The sequence below is a fragment of the Brassica napus genome, chromosome C3 (assembly GCF_020379485.1).
Source record: "Brassica napus cultivar Da-Ae chromosome C3, Da-Ae, whole genome shotgun sequence".
In the NCBI taxonomy this organism is placed as follows: Eukaryota; Viridiplantae; Streptophyta; class Magnoliopsida; order Brassicales; family Brassicaceae; genus Brassica; species Brassica napus.
This window is the reverse complement of record NC_063446.1, coordinates 32,223,780-32,239,343: the sequence shown is the minus strand read 5'-3', so window position 1 is coordinate 32,239,343 and position 15,564 is coordinate 32,223,780. Positions and strand designations below refer to the sequence as shown.

General features: G+C 33.8%; 1 protein-coding gene across 2 annotated transcripts; it reads right to left on the bottom strand.

The window, feature by feature from the left end:
• Positions 1-910: 910 nt before the first annotated feature.
• On the bottom strand, positions 911-3,920 carry LOC106411710 (putative F-box protein At3g23260). Of its 2 annotated transcripts, XM_048751551.1 has the most exons (2): positions 2,729-3,920; positions 911-2,210 (listed from the first exon to the last, which is right to left on the bottom strand). In XM_048751551.1, exon 2 carries the CDS (start codon positions 2,109-2,111, stop codon positions 1,065-1,067), a length of 1,047 nt encoding a protein of 348 aa, XP_048607508.1. In that variant the 5' UTR covers positions 2,112-2,210; positions 2,729-3,920; the 3' UTR covers positions 911-1,064. The 2 variants fall into 2 exon arrangements, with proteins under 2 accessions (XP_048607508.1, XP_013707971.1); XM_013852517.3 differs by lacking the exon at positions 2,729-3,920 and having other exon boundaries at positions 911-2,216.
• Between the last annotated feature and the right edge of the window lie 11,644 nt (positions 3,921-15,564).

Here is a 15,564-nt window from a genome sequence, read left to right as displayed (position 1 = left end):
AAGGCTTGTGCAAGTCGCGGGTTGGGATTGGACAGCACTTCTAGGAACCGCATCCCGTGCGGGCATGTACCGCCAAGACCCGCATTGACAGTGTACCGCGGCGGGGCGGGACAAAGCGGGTCGGTACAACCCAATTGCCATCTCTAGTGACACTATACTTCAACTTTTTTGATTCAACTATCTTTCCCTTTTTTCATATCTTATTCATATATCAGAGATATTTCAATTTTCATCTATTCTTTCAAAATGCCAAAAAATAATAAACAGAATTTTAGTTTATTAATAAGAAGAATGATATTTGTTTTAGTTTATAAACTGATTTATTTTTTTGTTTTGTTTTTTGGTATAGATAATTTATATTATTTTTCTTTATAGTAATTATGAAATTATATATAAGACACTGCTTATTTCGTATGAAAACTAATTTTAGTACAAATGAATATAACCTTATATTCATAAACATATTATAGGTTATATTCATAAACATATTATAGGTTAGGTTTACCCGTTAATTTATTTACTTTATATCAAATACTTTTTGTAGGACTACATAAAAATTACTATTTACTTTTATAATATTTATTATTACTCTTAAATCTTAGTACTTGGTAGCATTGTTTAAGATGAAATAAAATTGTATCTTTTGCAGATTCAGAATTCTTTAGCGTGTTAATATAAAATCAAACTAAATTTAGAAGAAAAACACATCAAAAGAAATCCACCTTGTATATATAAAACAATAGTAGTGATATGTTTTCCTTGTCTGCAATATGGTGTGCGAAGCCAGATCAATGGTGACACACTAACACCACCAAACACGAACAATTCTATTAAATGTCGTCATTGTCAAGTATCGATATGATTCACAAAAAGCAACAAAAGATAGTTGTAGATGTACGGAACCCGTAAATTTGACAAGTCATCAAATGAAATATATAAACCAAGTTGAAAAAGGTTGTAAAATCTAGTCAAACCAGAAAATGTATCAAAGTTGCTAATAGAAAACAAGAAAAAAAGAAGAAAAGAAACTGGGATTATCAGATAAATAACGCATAAGTTACAAGTCATATGCTTTCCGCTTTCCTTTTGCGTCCCTTAAGAAATGTATCTTGTCGGATTCTAGCCAAACTTGGAGGATAATTCATAAGAACTGCGGGAGATGATATGCATTTAGAACCGCCACCAAGATGTTCCTTCAATATGTGTTTATTTTCTCGCAGAATATTGAAGTTGTTTTCGCGGTTCAAACACATTACAACTTTTTTCTGCTCGTCTGCCAAGAAACTTATCCCTCTAGGAAGCATATCTTTAAACATATCTCTATATCCATCAAGGCCTATAACTGCTAGAGACTTATTCCATGATCCAGTACTAGTTGTCACCCATACTTGTAGTTCTGATGAAGATGCATCCGCCCCCATTAAAAAATCGGGAAGGAGAAAAACTAACAGACAAAGTTGCTCTTCTTTAACCACTGATAAAGCGGTAAGTCCAAGAGAAGGATGAGGACGAGACAGACACTGAAACGTCTCTTTTGAAAAATCAAAACCTAGTATGAATTCAGTATCTGGCTTCACCATTCGCATAGCAAGCCAATATGTATTTCCCTTCATAGATATGCCATGACGATAATCTGGTATATACCAATCAGTAGCCGTACCAAGAACTCTCCAGGAATCAGAGGTGAAGTCATAGACCTCGCAGACATATTTTACTGGTAGTATATGGTTACGATCCACCCTCAAGATTTTGTATTGCTTGCAAGAGGATTTGTTGTCGAAACCAAGAGCAAAGTAGTCGCTATCCTTGTATCTATCTCTAGGTTTAATCCACTTGGTTTCACCTGAATACGGATCCCAAACCACGAGTCTATCGTCCTCTGTGCTACATAGCAATAAGCCATCGCAGTGTGATACGTTACGTATATCGACTTGTGAAGAATTGGAAAGTGGATCTTTAAGGTAGAATGGATGAATTGCAACCTTAACAGATGGTTCACGGAGATTGATCCTTACTAAGTGAACCCTAGAGTTAATCAACGCGATACACAGAGACTCATCCTTTGGTGCATTGGCAGAATGTTTCTTAACAAAGCCCTCAGAACTCAACATAATGTTCCATCGTTTCGATGTTGTTCGGAATCGTGCCAGAGGTGTATCCGGAACCTTAGAGAGTATAATCTCTAACAAATCCCTCGGAAGGCTTGTCAACTGCATAGAAACTTGTGATTAACTACGTAGATAAAAAGTTCTAATATAGTAATATGAGAAGGGAAGCTGAAGAATGATGGGAAGAGAGAGAGAGAGAGAGAGAGAGAGCCAAGGAACACCTATATAGATTTTTTTTTTACATCAGAAAACCTAATATATATATAGAGAGAGTATATATCTAGGTTTCCTATTTTGAAAATTGAGCCAAGAAAGACAATTTAACTTATGTGAACCAGTTGTCCAAAAAAAAAATTTATTTGAACCAACAAGTATTTAATAATGCCAATACGATATTTTAATTTTTTTTTTAAATCAAATTTTTTTATTCATCCCGATAACCGGGGATTCAAATTTGTTTACGAGCTCGATTTGAACAAAATTTTCCAATTCTACAACCTAGCTTCGCCCACCCACTAAACGCGGTACATTCCGCTAGATCATTTTTATTATCTTTAGGAATCGGTGGCCGTTTTCAACCATCAACGATGACCATAGGAAAGTGAGGTTCTCCTCATTACCTTGGATGCCAGGAGTTCCTCTGTCGTCTCCGGAGTAGCTAGCTACCGATAAGCTTACAAACGTCACTGTCCATGAAGTGCTAGACGAGCAAGAGACGAAGGTTACCCTTACCAAGAAGTCCGAGAAACCAGCTAGACGCCACAAAACAAGCAAAAAGCGAGATGACCTAACCGCCACATCCTGCCCAGAATACTCTTAAATCTGCAAGGAAAGACCCAGAACACCACCGCAACAGATCAAGCGAACTCTTACGGGTTCGGGGGCGAACTAAGACCAAATGTTGACACGGAGACGGTCAATGACTCTCCCGAGAACCATCTCCACATTTGTGATCTCCGAGAACCAAAGATCAAAGTCCAAGTTGTGAAACCCATGTACCGGTGTCAACGGACAAGGAAATGCCGTTGAAACAAGGAGTACAAGCCAAGTGCTAAGAGGCCTCTTAACACCCGGAAGGACTAGGACGAGTGCCTTGACAAGAAGATCCGAGATGACGAAGCAAGACCCGCGGCCTCCAAAGGCCATAGACGACCTTCGAAATCCAACGGTGAACGGAGGATACATCTACGAACCTCACCCACACGACCCTAAAGAGAGCATGACACCAATACCACTTACATACCAAGCTGTCGAAGACCCGCCTCTGAGTTGAAAACCACAAGAGACCACCTAACTAACGAGACCTCTCCGACACCGAAAGGGGCACAAACTCTAAACCCGAAAAGAAGACTGAAACCACAGCCCTAGAGTGGCGGAGATCACCACGAGACAGGAGCGGAGCTTCAGCCATTCACTTCAAGCCAACGGCGAAGAGGAATTATAGATCTGAAAACTGAAAATCGATCTACTCCCATCTCAAAAGCCTGCTCCTCCAAGAACCACCTCTTCACGAACCTCACCGAAGCTCCAGACGCAGCTGAGACGTCACCGGCGATGAGCCCTTCGCGAGCAGAGCCTCCACCGATTAGAACCTCTACACCAGAGCCTGCGATATGTCGGAAGGGAAGCGAGTGGCCATGGATAAGCAAAAAGGAAGACGAAGGAAAGAAGAACGAGCGCCTCTGGCGACGGTTGTCACGCTCACGTGCTCGCCGGAGCCAGAGCAAAGTTGAATCTGGTTTGTGTCTTCGAGAGGATGAGGAGGAGAGAGAGTCTTTTTTTTTTTCAAAAATCGTTTTTTAATATTCCTTTTGTTTCATAATAACTGCGACTTTTTTTTCTTATTACACAAAAAGTGTCACTTTGCAATTCTAATGCAAATTATACTTACTTTCATCTGAAAATTAATTACAAACTGCATTGTTTTTATAAATAATTTTATTTATCTCAAATACTATTGGTCAGAGATGCGTAATTAATAACAACTTGCGTATATTTCAGCCACTTTCTTAATATGTGTGAAAAATGTCAAAGTGACACTTATTTAAAAACGGAGGGAGTGCGATATTGTTAAAGTTCCTAAAACAACAAGAATCTTTTAGGCAACGGGTGAAAAACAAAATTATCTTAAAAATAGAACTTCACTGTCGCATATTAGTTTAGCGGTGCTTAATAGGTCGGTTTGTTAGGCTTTCTCACTTGAGCCCATTCCTAACCAGTGGAGAAAAGGTTATGTCAAAACAAAACCACAGTTCAGCAGAGAGAGTGACTGGAAGTACTCTTGTCAAACTATCCATCAATCATCTCCTCTAAGATAAGATACAGTTCGCTCGAGTACTTGGATGAACCATTACTTCACAAGAGAAACGTTTCCATCACCACCATGACCTCCTGCACTTTCACTGGATTTTACAAACTTTGGAGTTGCTAATAATGTATTGTATATATGAATATGAAAAGAAAAAAAACCTTCAGAACGTTAGCAAACTTTGGAGTTGAAAACGTTAAATTGTAGATGAACAACGACCTCTGGGAATGTCTAGGGAGTGGCTCTCCTAGTGAAACGCTCATTGTGAGAAATTACTAGTTACATAACTAAGGAAAATTTGTGATATTCTTAATATATAAAATTATTATACGTGATATTAACTTGCTGCCACATCCAACTATGCTTTCATGTCATGGGTTGCTATGCATAATCATTTGTCCGTTGGTGATCGTATGGTAAATGGAATTAGTACATCAACACAGTGCGTTTTATGTCTATTTACAATGGAGACAAGAGATCATATCTTCTTCAATTGTGCATTTTTGGCACAAACTTGGGAAAATCTGTCTCGTAGAATTTTAAAAGGAAGACACACAACGGACATAATTCTTCTTTATTAAGCTACTTTCTCTGATAATTAATTTGCTAGTTAATTAGTTGCAACTTTTCCTTTTCCGCCATAGTTGAACTTGAAACCAATTTAGAAACTCTAGTAGTATCTTACAATATTAAAAATTCTAAATAATCAACTCTCAGCATGTCCACATCATTTTAAAATCGTCCAATCATATATTTATATTTTGCCATGTCACTACTGTTTATATCGTGTTAAGATCAAAATTGGGCTGTCATTACTTTTCTTTACGGTCCATAGCAAGCCCAATCTCGCCCGACCATAATTTCGCCTAGAGCATACGAGTTGATCATCCCCGACTCTTCCACTTCATCTTCACCTTCTCGGTTGCTCTGTAATATCCATTACCGCTTGCTCCTCTTGATCAATCAATGATCTTTTTAATATCTTAGTTATTGTTTCGTCCTACCTTCCTCTCTTTTTCCTCATATATATAAACAGCTTCATCGAGGCTTACTTCAGAGCAAACCCGAAAGTCTCCATTGTTTTATCGTCAACTTCAGCCGGAGACATCGTCGTTTTGATATCCTGCGTCAAAGTCGCCGCCAGAATGTTATAGGATAAGCAAAAAGGGATTAGGCGCTCCTCCAAATTCACCGGCTGTTATATACTTCACCTATGTTACCTCCGATTTGGAACCCTGTAATCCTGCCAAAGCAGGCATATTAATTGTGTTTAGTTGCTGAATATTGACGAACAGGTCTGGTTTTTTTTTGGTTATATTCGTCACTGTGTTTTACTGTTTGAATCTACTGACTTACTACATTCAATTACAGCGAACTGTGATCCAAAGTTTTCTTCCACCAAATCGTGTGGGACGTTACCAAAGTCTTCTCAAGCGTGGGAGCTTTTTACAGTCTCTCTAATTACTTTGATACTAAGAACAAAGAAAGTTTTCTGATGACTGATCACAGTCTGACTATTTGTTTCACCCACAACTCTGTCCTCTCAAATATTGAAGGTTACTTAACTGACATAGACACACATCAGTTTCGCTTTCATTTTTTTGGAGCCAAAATTGGTCGTTCACGTTATCCATATGGTATGTGGCATACCAAACTTAGCTCTAACTGAAACATGAGTATGTTATATATTTTGTCAGTGTTTAATATGTGTCATTTGTTTGTTTATGTTTTAGATGTTGTTGGCCACATGAAATTAATCAATAGGCACCACCCCCAAGAGCGTCCAATTCTCAAGGGTTTGAACTCATAGGTGTGACACATCACCAACCGAAGTTCCTTCTCAGTCACTTGAAACGACTACCAAAGTTTAACTGTCCAATATGAGATTGTTGCCAATATATTGACCCAAAGGTATGGTAATCGATTTGTTTCATATCCTTATGACTATCAAGAAGATATGATAAATTACAAATGAAATATAATATAAATGCAAATAATGCCTTATTGGAAGGGTTATGACTGATGGTAGACTATGTGCAGGAGTGAAACTGACTTAACTGAAAATTTTATCTTCAAGGCATGCTCAGGTAAGTGCTACCACCGTTTAACATTATATCCATATCTCATTGATGGGCATTGGTCCATTAAAATAGTTTAGTTCTGCGATTTTATATGTCATCAGTTGTTTCTTACATGCTGAAAGGTTCCCATACAAATTTTTTTTTGCGTAATGCTCACGTATTCAAGTCCATTTTAAATGATATATATATATATATATGTCATGGCGATTGCCAATTTTTTTACGATAGGGTACCCTATGGTAATCAAGAAGAGAAGGTATAAATACTCTAGTTTCGATTTGAAGATGTTGTTGACTGTTTTGTTGATCGCATATTATGACTTTCTTCCTTTTCTAATGAAAGGGATGCTTTGATTTCATTGCAGAGATGGTTTCACCTATGGCTCATACGAGAAGAGAGGAAAACCTCTTTCTCTGGTAATCAAATGTTGCTTTTTATTTTTGTTTAGTCGTACACACGTTAACCTTGTGATAATGGTGCATGAAAAGCAATACAGCTTGGAGGAGTTGCAGACAATGGTCGATGATATGGACTATGGGTTACGATCAGAACCGTTAGTCGGAGGGTGCTTTGAGTATAACATTGGGATGGGGTTGAAATCGGAGGATTTATGTAACGAAGGAGAGAAAGGTTAGGCTGATAATTCTAATAGTTGGTGTGGCTCAATGTTGTCGTTGATGTATACATGGGAAGAACCTGAGCATATAGATTGTTGAGAGCCGTTGAAGTGTGCTTCCTGGTTTGAAAACAGCTGTTCCTTATGATTATCTTGACATGAGTTCTGGTAGTGATTGGGATCAAGTTTTTAAGAAAGTGGAAGAGGAGTTTCATTAAGAGAATCAGAGGTCATCATGAGCTTTTTTTCCACTTCATCTTCCTCTTTAAGGTGTTGTCCCCATGTTCTTAAAGTTGTAATCTTGATTGTGTTTGTTGTGCCTCTTTGTTACTTTTTGGCATTATTTTTCCGTTAGCAATGGACCAGTACGATCCGGTTGATCCGTTAACATTGGTTTAAAATGTTTGAATTATACCACAATTAAAAACAAGGTTTAAGAAAGAAGCTGTAGACAGTTGATGTAAGAACATTTGAGATTCTGAGGTTTTCTATATATCACAAATCCACATATTTCTGCACACGACGAGGCAAATAAAAAGATAAAGAAGGTTGTTTTTTTGTTTTCTAGATTTAAAAGAACTATAAAATATTAAAATAAGTTAGAAAGAATACCAATTCTTATCAATTGCTCCATGAATCTAAGGATAACATTGTATCTGAGTATAATTTTTTTGTAATAAAAAGAACTAATTTCATGGCTCACTCTCTCATTTATGAGTAGATTTGAGGATAGAATAAAATGCCTTAAAATTTATAGTCAAAATTACATTTCTGAATCTACCATATCATCGATATCAATAATTTTGACACACATCTAATAGATAACTACATAAAAACAACCTTTAAATCACCACCTAAATATATATGGGGGATTTGCCAAAAATGACTCAAAAATTTATTTTTAATACAAAAGTGTATCTCAAATTCAATCAAATGCAAAAGTAACCCAGAAGCCTAGTGAAATTACAACAGCCCCCTTATGAACAAACAAAAAACTTGTATTCAATTTTACCATTATAACCCTCCGTTAGAGAAGACTTCTTTGTAAGTCTTCTCTATGATGACTTCTTTGTAAGTCTCCTCGTTCAGTAGATCTTAAAAATAATTTTATAATTTTATAAAAAATATTTTAATGGGTAAAAAATTGAAATCATGTAATAATAAATATTTCTCAATTATGTAAATTTAGTTCATCTGAAATTGAATTATTTTCAACATAGATGAGCGAATGTATATTGGCTAATGAGTCATTGGTTTAGGGTTTGGTAACATATATTATAGTATTGTATGTATCTTTAGGGTTAGATTCTGAAATTTTACCTTCATTTTTTTCTTTTTCAAATTGACCCACATATGTTTAGTAACTATCTAATAACTTGATTTAAATACTTTCTAAGTTTTTTGTATAGTTAATTGATTTTAGGGTCTGGAAAACTCACAGAAGACTTAAAAAAGAAGTCTTTAGACACATCCCGCCTAAATTTTAGTAGAATTTATGGTTTCCGCCTAAATTTTGGAATAATTTATGGTTTCCGCCTAAATTTTGGAATAATTTAGGGTTCCTGCCTAAATCAAAGTTTTCCATAAGTCTTCCATAAGTCTTCCAGATAAAGTCCTCTCATGGATTAGATCTTAAAAATAATTTAAATTTTTTATAAAAATAATTTAAATTTTTTATAAAAATAATTTAAATTTTTTATAAAAAATATTTTTATGGGTTAAAATTTGAAATCATGTGATAATAAACATTTTTCAATGATGTAAATTTAGTTTATCTGAAATTGAATTATTTCCAACATAAATGAGTGAATGTAGATTGGTTCATGAGTCATTGGTTTAGGGTTTGGTAACATATGTTATAGTATTGTTGGTATCTTTAGGGTTAGATTTGAAATCTTATCTTCATCTTTTTTCCTTTTCAAATTGACCTATATATGTTTAGTAACTATCTAATAATTTGATTTAAAAACTTTCTAAGTTTTTTTTAAGTTTTAAAAGTTTTTTTGTATAGTTATTTGATTTCAGGGTCTAGAAAACTCACAGAAAACTTAAAAAGAAGTCTTCCGACACATCCCGCCTAAATTTAAGTAAAATTTAGGTTTCCCGCCTAAATTATGGAATAATTTAGGTTTCCCGCCTAAATCAAAGTCTTCCATAAGTCTTCCATGAGTCTTACATAAGTCTTCCAGAAGTCTTCTGGGTCGAAAATATTTAACCTAATTGGAATTTTTGTCTCCATATATAAAGAAAATTTACACATTCTTTTTCTTCCTCTCAAATGACTGCAACAAAAATTTAATATTTCTCACTCTAAAACTCTTCAACCTCTCTCTAATCTCTTTGAACATTAAAACACCAAACTTTGTATCTATTTCTCACTTTTTCTTATGTCTTCTCACTAATTTATCTTCTTTTTGCAGGTTTGTCATTACATGATTCTCATCTTTCACTCTTTCAAAGGTAGATCTCTAAATTTTGGATATGAATTTATGTGTGTGTTTATATGTTGGATTCTAAAAAGCTGTAGATTCAACATAGTGTGACTGTTTTGTTTATTTTGTAAGCATAAAATTTTCATTTTTGAAGTTTTTCTCTGTTTTGAAGTCATTTGAATATTTTTGAATTTTCAGGTTTTTCTAGATCTAAGAGACTTTGAAAGACTTCTCAAAAGACTCTCAGAAGACTGCTCAAAAGTCTTCTTAGAAAGTCTTCTAATGCATTTTATGCTAGAAGACTTCCCACGAAGTCTTCAGGAAGTCTTCCGAAGTCTTCTGCCTAAAGTGATATAAATTTTGGATATGTATTTTGTGTGTTTTATATATTAGATTCTAAAAAAATTATAGATCCAACCTAACGTGACTGTTTTGTTTATTATCTAAAAATTTATTTTTGAAGTCTTCTCTATTTTGAAGTCATTTCAATGCTTTTGAATATGCAAATTTTTTAGATCTGAGACAGATTTTGGAAGACTTCTGGAATAATTCTTGAAAGACTCTCGGAAGACTCTCAAAAGACTCTCGGAAGACTTCTTCAGAAATCTTCTAATGTATTTTTTGCTAGAAGACTTCCCGTGAAGTCTTCAGAAAGTCTTCCAAAGTCTTCTGCCCAAAGTGGTACAAAGAGATGATGTGAAGTGGAGTTCAAGCTTATCTATGTTAAGGAATAATATCTAGCTGTGTAATAATTTTTTTATCGTCTTTTTATGATTTGTATGTGTAATATTTTAGTTGTGAATTATTTTGTAAACTTTAAGAGATGTTAATCAAAAGAATGGTAAATATGTTCATGTTTTGCCAAAAGTATTTGACTTCATTAAAGTTATTGATGCAACATACCAAAAAGTATTTTAATCATTCTACCCACACATAACAAAGCACAACAACACAAAAACTTAGTAAAATTTGCTAAAACTAAGAGAGAAGATTTCTCAAGAAACCTTAGTCAAATTCACAAAAGATCAAAATTGAATTTTAAGCGAAAGTTGAAAGTTTAAATCTCAAGTTAAAAATTGAATCTTATGAGAAAGACAACACAAACACAGAACATCAACTTAATAAAACAAAATCATCGGAAAAGACTACAAGTATTCTATGAAGAAGACTTATCCGTTTAGCTAGAAACATTATTAACCAACAATGTTTGAAACTTCATAATTATCACCAATTAAGTTATAAATTCGACTCAGTAGTTCCAATATTTGACTAATAAACATGAATTAGCAAGAAGATATTAAAAATTCATTTTAATTTTAGATAAATTTGAAGTTTAATAAAGATTTACGTAGAAGACTTCTTTTGAAGTCATCCACAGAAGACTTCAAAAGAAGTCTTCTATTTTGGTCATTTTTGCAATTGCAAATTTACGAAGGAAGACTTCTTAAGAAGTCTACTCTACATAAGACATCTTCGGAAGTCTTCCTTTGTAAATATTGGCTTATTTTTGAAATTGGATTTTTTTCGAAATTCCAAGAGAAGACTTCTAACTTCTCGGATAAACAGGTTACTTTTGAATTTGACCGAAGTTAGTCAGAATTTTGACTTTTTGTAGAAGACTTCTAGGGAAGTCTACCTGGAGAATACTTCAAAAGAAGTCTTCTATAAGTCTTCCGAAAGTCTTCTCAATGTCGCAAGAAGTCTGTTGGGTTACTTTTGCAATTGACTATATTTGACTTTTCGAGAGAATACTTCTTTAGAAGTCTTCCGTCGGATGACTTCTCTAGAAGTCTTCTCTCGCGGGCAAAGGTTTGACCAAAACCCAGAATTAAACTCGAGAAGACTTCTTCTTATAGAAGACTAAAAGTCTTCTCATTGATATTAAATGTTTTACTATTATTTTTCAATTGTAAAAGTAATCCACGCAGACATCTTCCGGCATTGAGAAGACTTAGGGAAGACTTTCAGAAGACTTCTGTAGAAGTTTTCTCCAGGAAGACTTCCTTAGAAGTCTTCTACAAAAATTCAAATTTCTGACCAACTTCGGTCAAATTTAAAAGTAACCTGTTTATCCGAGAAGACTTCTGGTAATTTCGAAATTTTTTGTTTACAAAGGAAAGTTAGAAGAAACACACAAAAAGTCAATTGCAAAACTAACCTATGCATTGACCAGAAAACTTCTAAAGAAGTCTTCATCTTCGAACAAATCTGAAAAATAAAATGTAGTTCGCGATTTCATACCTTGAACTCGTGAGATGACTTGCGTGGTTTCTCCAATCACCCATAACTTCACCACAACAGCTACCTACTCGTTAATCACCAAGAATCGTAAGCTTATGAACTTTACATAATTTGTAATCAAAATCTTCAGTTTTTTTGATGAATTTTGAGAGAAAGTGTAAGATATGTGGTTTGTGTGAATAGAAAATGAGAAATGATGAGAAAAAATCGAAACTTTAGGGCATTAACACTCTCAATTTGGTAGTTCATGGTGGTTGAGGTATTGATGTCAATGGCAAAGTTGTAAATATTTGGTGAAAATGAGGATGGTAAGGTAAAAGCCTTATTTTCGAGAAAAAAAAGAAGTAATGACATTTTCGTGAATAACTAGAACTTCTAGGGTGAATAGGACAAAACAAAGTTTCAAAAAAACATAGGTTATTTTTGTGTTTGACTTGAAATTTTGAGTCATTTTTGAAAGAACCCCAAAATATATATTTGATTCTTTGCATTTTTATATTAAATTTCCCGTTAAACTCCTTTCAAATACCACTACTATATATTCCATTTAATATTGAACACCACATAATTCAATATAATTTAAAGTATTTAGAAATATGGTTAGAAATACTTAATCCAATTACATAACATTTTAAAGAATTTATTAAATACTTAATTGAAATAACACTAGAATTTAATATTTTCCCAAATTTAATTGGAACTTCTAGATTTAATACATTTGTCTAAAATCATATTCGATTTATTTTAAATGGTACTGATATTTGACTAGACATAACATAAATGTTGGATACTATCTTTTTAGAGGATGCTGCATTAAGATAATTTTACAGTATAAATATTTCCATTGCTAACATAATGTTGACAAAACAATAACTAACATACTTTTATTCACTTAAGATCAAACCTCTTATATAGACATAATTCACTTAAAGCTAAACTCAAAAATTCTACACTATAAAAGACAATACACCAACAAAAACAATAAATATAAGTAGGTTAAAAAACATAACCCAAAGTATAAAGATCTAAGAGATTGAAATCACATAATGTGAGAATAAATTTTATTGATTATAAAGTAGGCTAACAAAACAAATATTCATACAAAAAAAAACAAATCTAACAAATAAATACCATATAGTAAAAATTATTTATATGAAATTAATTTGTTATTTGAATAAGAGATACCACATTAGTTTTTTTTTTTTTATAATTGTAAAAAAATATGTTATAATCGTAAGAAATATATAATTGAACATATAAATAAATGACAAATAATAAACAAAAACATGATATAAAGTATACCAAACCAAAATTAGATGCTACAAAAGAAATTACTAAAATTCTAAGTAGGGCAATATACTCTTTAGATGTTAATTAGAGTCTTTAGTGAAATATATTTCATATATATAAGCTAACTAACTTTTATAAGGAAATTGATTACATTATTTTTTCATACAATAAATATTTTCTAAGGAATTATATTTGGTTTGAATTAATAAATCCTTAACATAAGAAAGAAAAAAGTGGCCAAAACATAAAAATTAAAAATGTTACACAGAAATTTAAATATATTTAGAAAATAGATACTTTATTAAAAAATATTATGTAATGTTTCAGTAGTTTTCTTTTTTCAGTTATACCTAAACATATAATCAATTACTAATCATTAAAATTAAAATTATTCATTTTTACATAGCAAATATGTAAACCATGCACAATAAAATAAAACAATATAGTAATGTCTAAAAATCACAACAGAAAATCTTAAAATATCATGATCTATTCTATTATTTAAATGTTTTACGACGATTTAATGTAATATAATCTGAATAATTTTGAAATATCAAAAGTTATAAAAAAATATATAGCATCTCCTTGTAGCGCAGATAAAAGATCTAGTTATACTAATGTAATTTAATAATACATTTTAATCAATTCTGTTGGCATGGCATCCAATGTTTGTCGGCTAATTATTTCATCAACAAGGCATTATAGGTTATAGTTAATCACTTGTCATTGATTATACTCGAAGTCGCTAAGTACTCAATTTTGGAGAAAATACATACATATCTTTTGAAAACGTAACCTCTAATTAGTAGGAGTAACTCTCGTAACTGTTGTAATTAGAGAGTTTAGAGACTGAATATTTTTGTGTTTTTATTAATGATCAAGGGGGTTCCTTTATATAGATTACAAGATGAAGATAAGTATAAAGTATCCAAAACCTAAACTCATTAGGATTAGGAAAACTACTAATACATAATAATGGAAAAATTACATCTACTAGAAAAAGGAAAGAGTTTTCTTTTCTCCAAGCTTTATGGCCGCCTCTCTCTCTCCTGAAGTCGGCTCTCTCTCTCCTCTCTCTAGGGCTTCGGCCATCTCTCCATCTTCTAGGTATTGGGCCGGTCTTGGACCGAGTCTGGTTAATGGAAATCCACTCCATGATTTATAACACTCCCCCTTGGATGCAATAACCATACTGGAATTGTAGTACGCTTCATGTTGCCTCATTAAAATCTTATCAGGAAAACCCAGTGGGACAAAACCATGATGAAGGAAAAAAAGTACAACACGCACTACCCCCCTGATGTGAACCTCACTGTAGGTTTCTACATTCTACACATCTGGTGCGTGATCTTTCCTGTATATGTAGGAAGGGAGTAATCGGCCAGTTTCATTACTGAACCGTAATTAGACCACTTCGACTTCTTAGGTCGTTTCTCATGTCCTTTGACATTGAGTGTCCCGGTAAAGCATGTGTGCTAAACAATGTGAACCATATTGTTCTCGGGGATTACTATTGGGTCTTTGCAAATCGTTTTTGCATGTGTCCATAGTCTAGACGTGATCGTCTACTGTTAACTCTTTACTTTGATCGGAAAAAATAAGTACTTATGGACAATGTACTAGACATGGTTATCATGAACCTATGTCTCGATCTGGCCGATCCATGTATGGGTCATAGACCTCGTCTATACATGTCCACTACTTGTCTCATGAGTGTTCAAGATCAATGATCATTGCTGTGAGTTTATAATCTCTTATTATGGCTCTGCGGCCGAACACTCTCATGGATGTGGACATCAATTTCTTTGCCTTAGGCAGTACCATATCTATCTCTGATATTGTAGTCCTTTATCCATCTCTTGATGGTGTCTCATGACCTCTGTTGCTGTGGATTATATCACACACTGAAATATATATTATTAGATCATAGATCTCGGCTTTCACAAGCTTATGGACTACAATACATATGTATTCGGTTGATCTTTTGTCTCTACTAGCCCGTGATCAAGAAGAAGGGCTAGACGCCTTTTAGACTTAAAAGCCGGACGCGTTTAGTAGAAGAGCCAGACGTTCTTTGCTGAAGAGCCGGACGCCCTTAGACGGACAGAGTCACACATCTTTAGTTTGAAGGGCCGGGGCCGGACGCTTTGGGTCGGATACCCACATAGTTTTATTCTATGCCTACTAACCTCTTTTAGGTTTGGTATAATCACAAGGAATTTCAAATATATGGACTGTATTGGATTGTCTTTTATACAACTCCAAGATCAATGATCATGCGTGATCAATTTCTTTTACAAACTGTATGCAGCTGCTTTATGTTTCAGTCCATAAATCAGCTTAGGAACGAAGCTGTTCTTTCATCTTATCTAGTGATACATATGCTGCTTACTACATCATTTGTATCTAATATCTTTCTTATGACCAGACCATTTTCAATTTCGAAAATCTGTAGCAGCATCCACCACATAGGAGTTTATCTCCTTAT

Coding starts and splice junctions, on each gene's coding strand:
- LOC106411710 (XM_013852517.3), bottom strand. CDS start 2,216: ATGCAGTTGACAAGCCTTCCGAGGGATTTGTTAGAGATTATACTCTCT.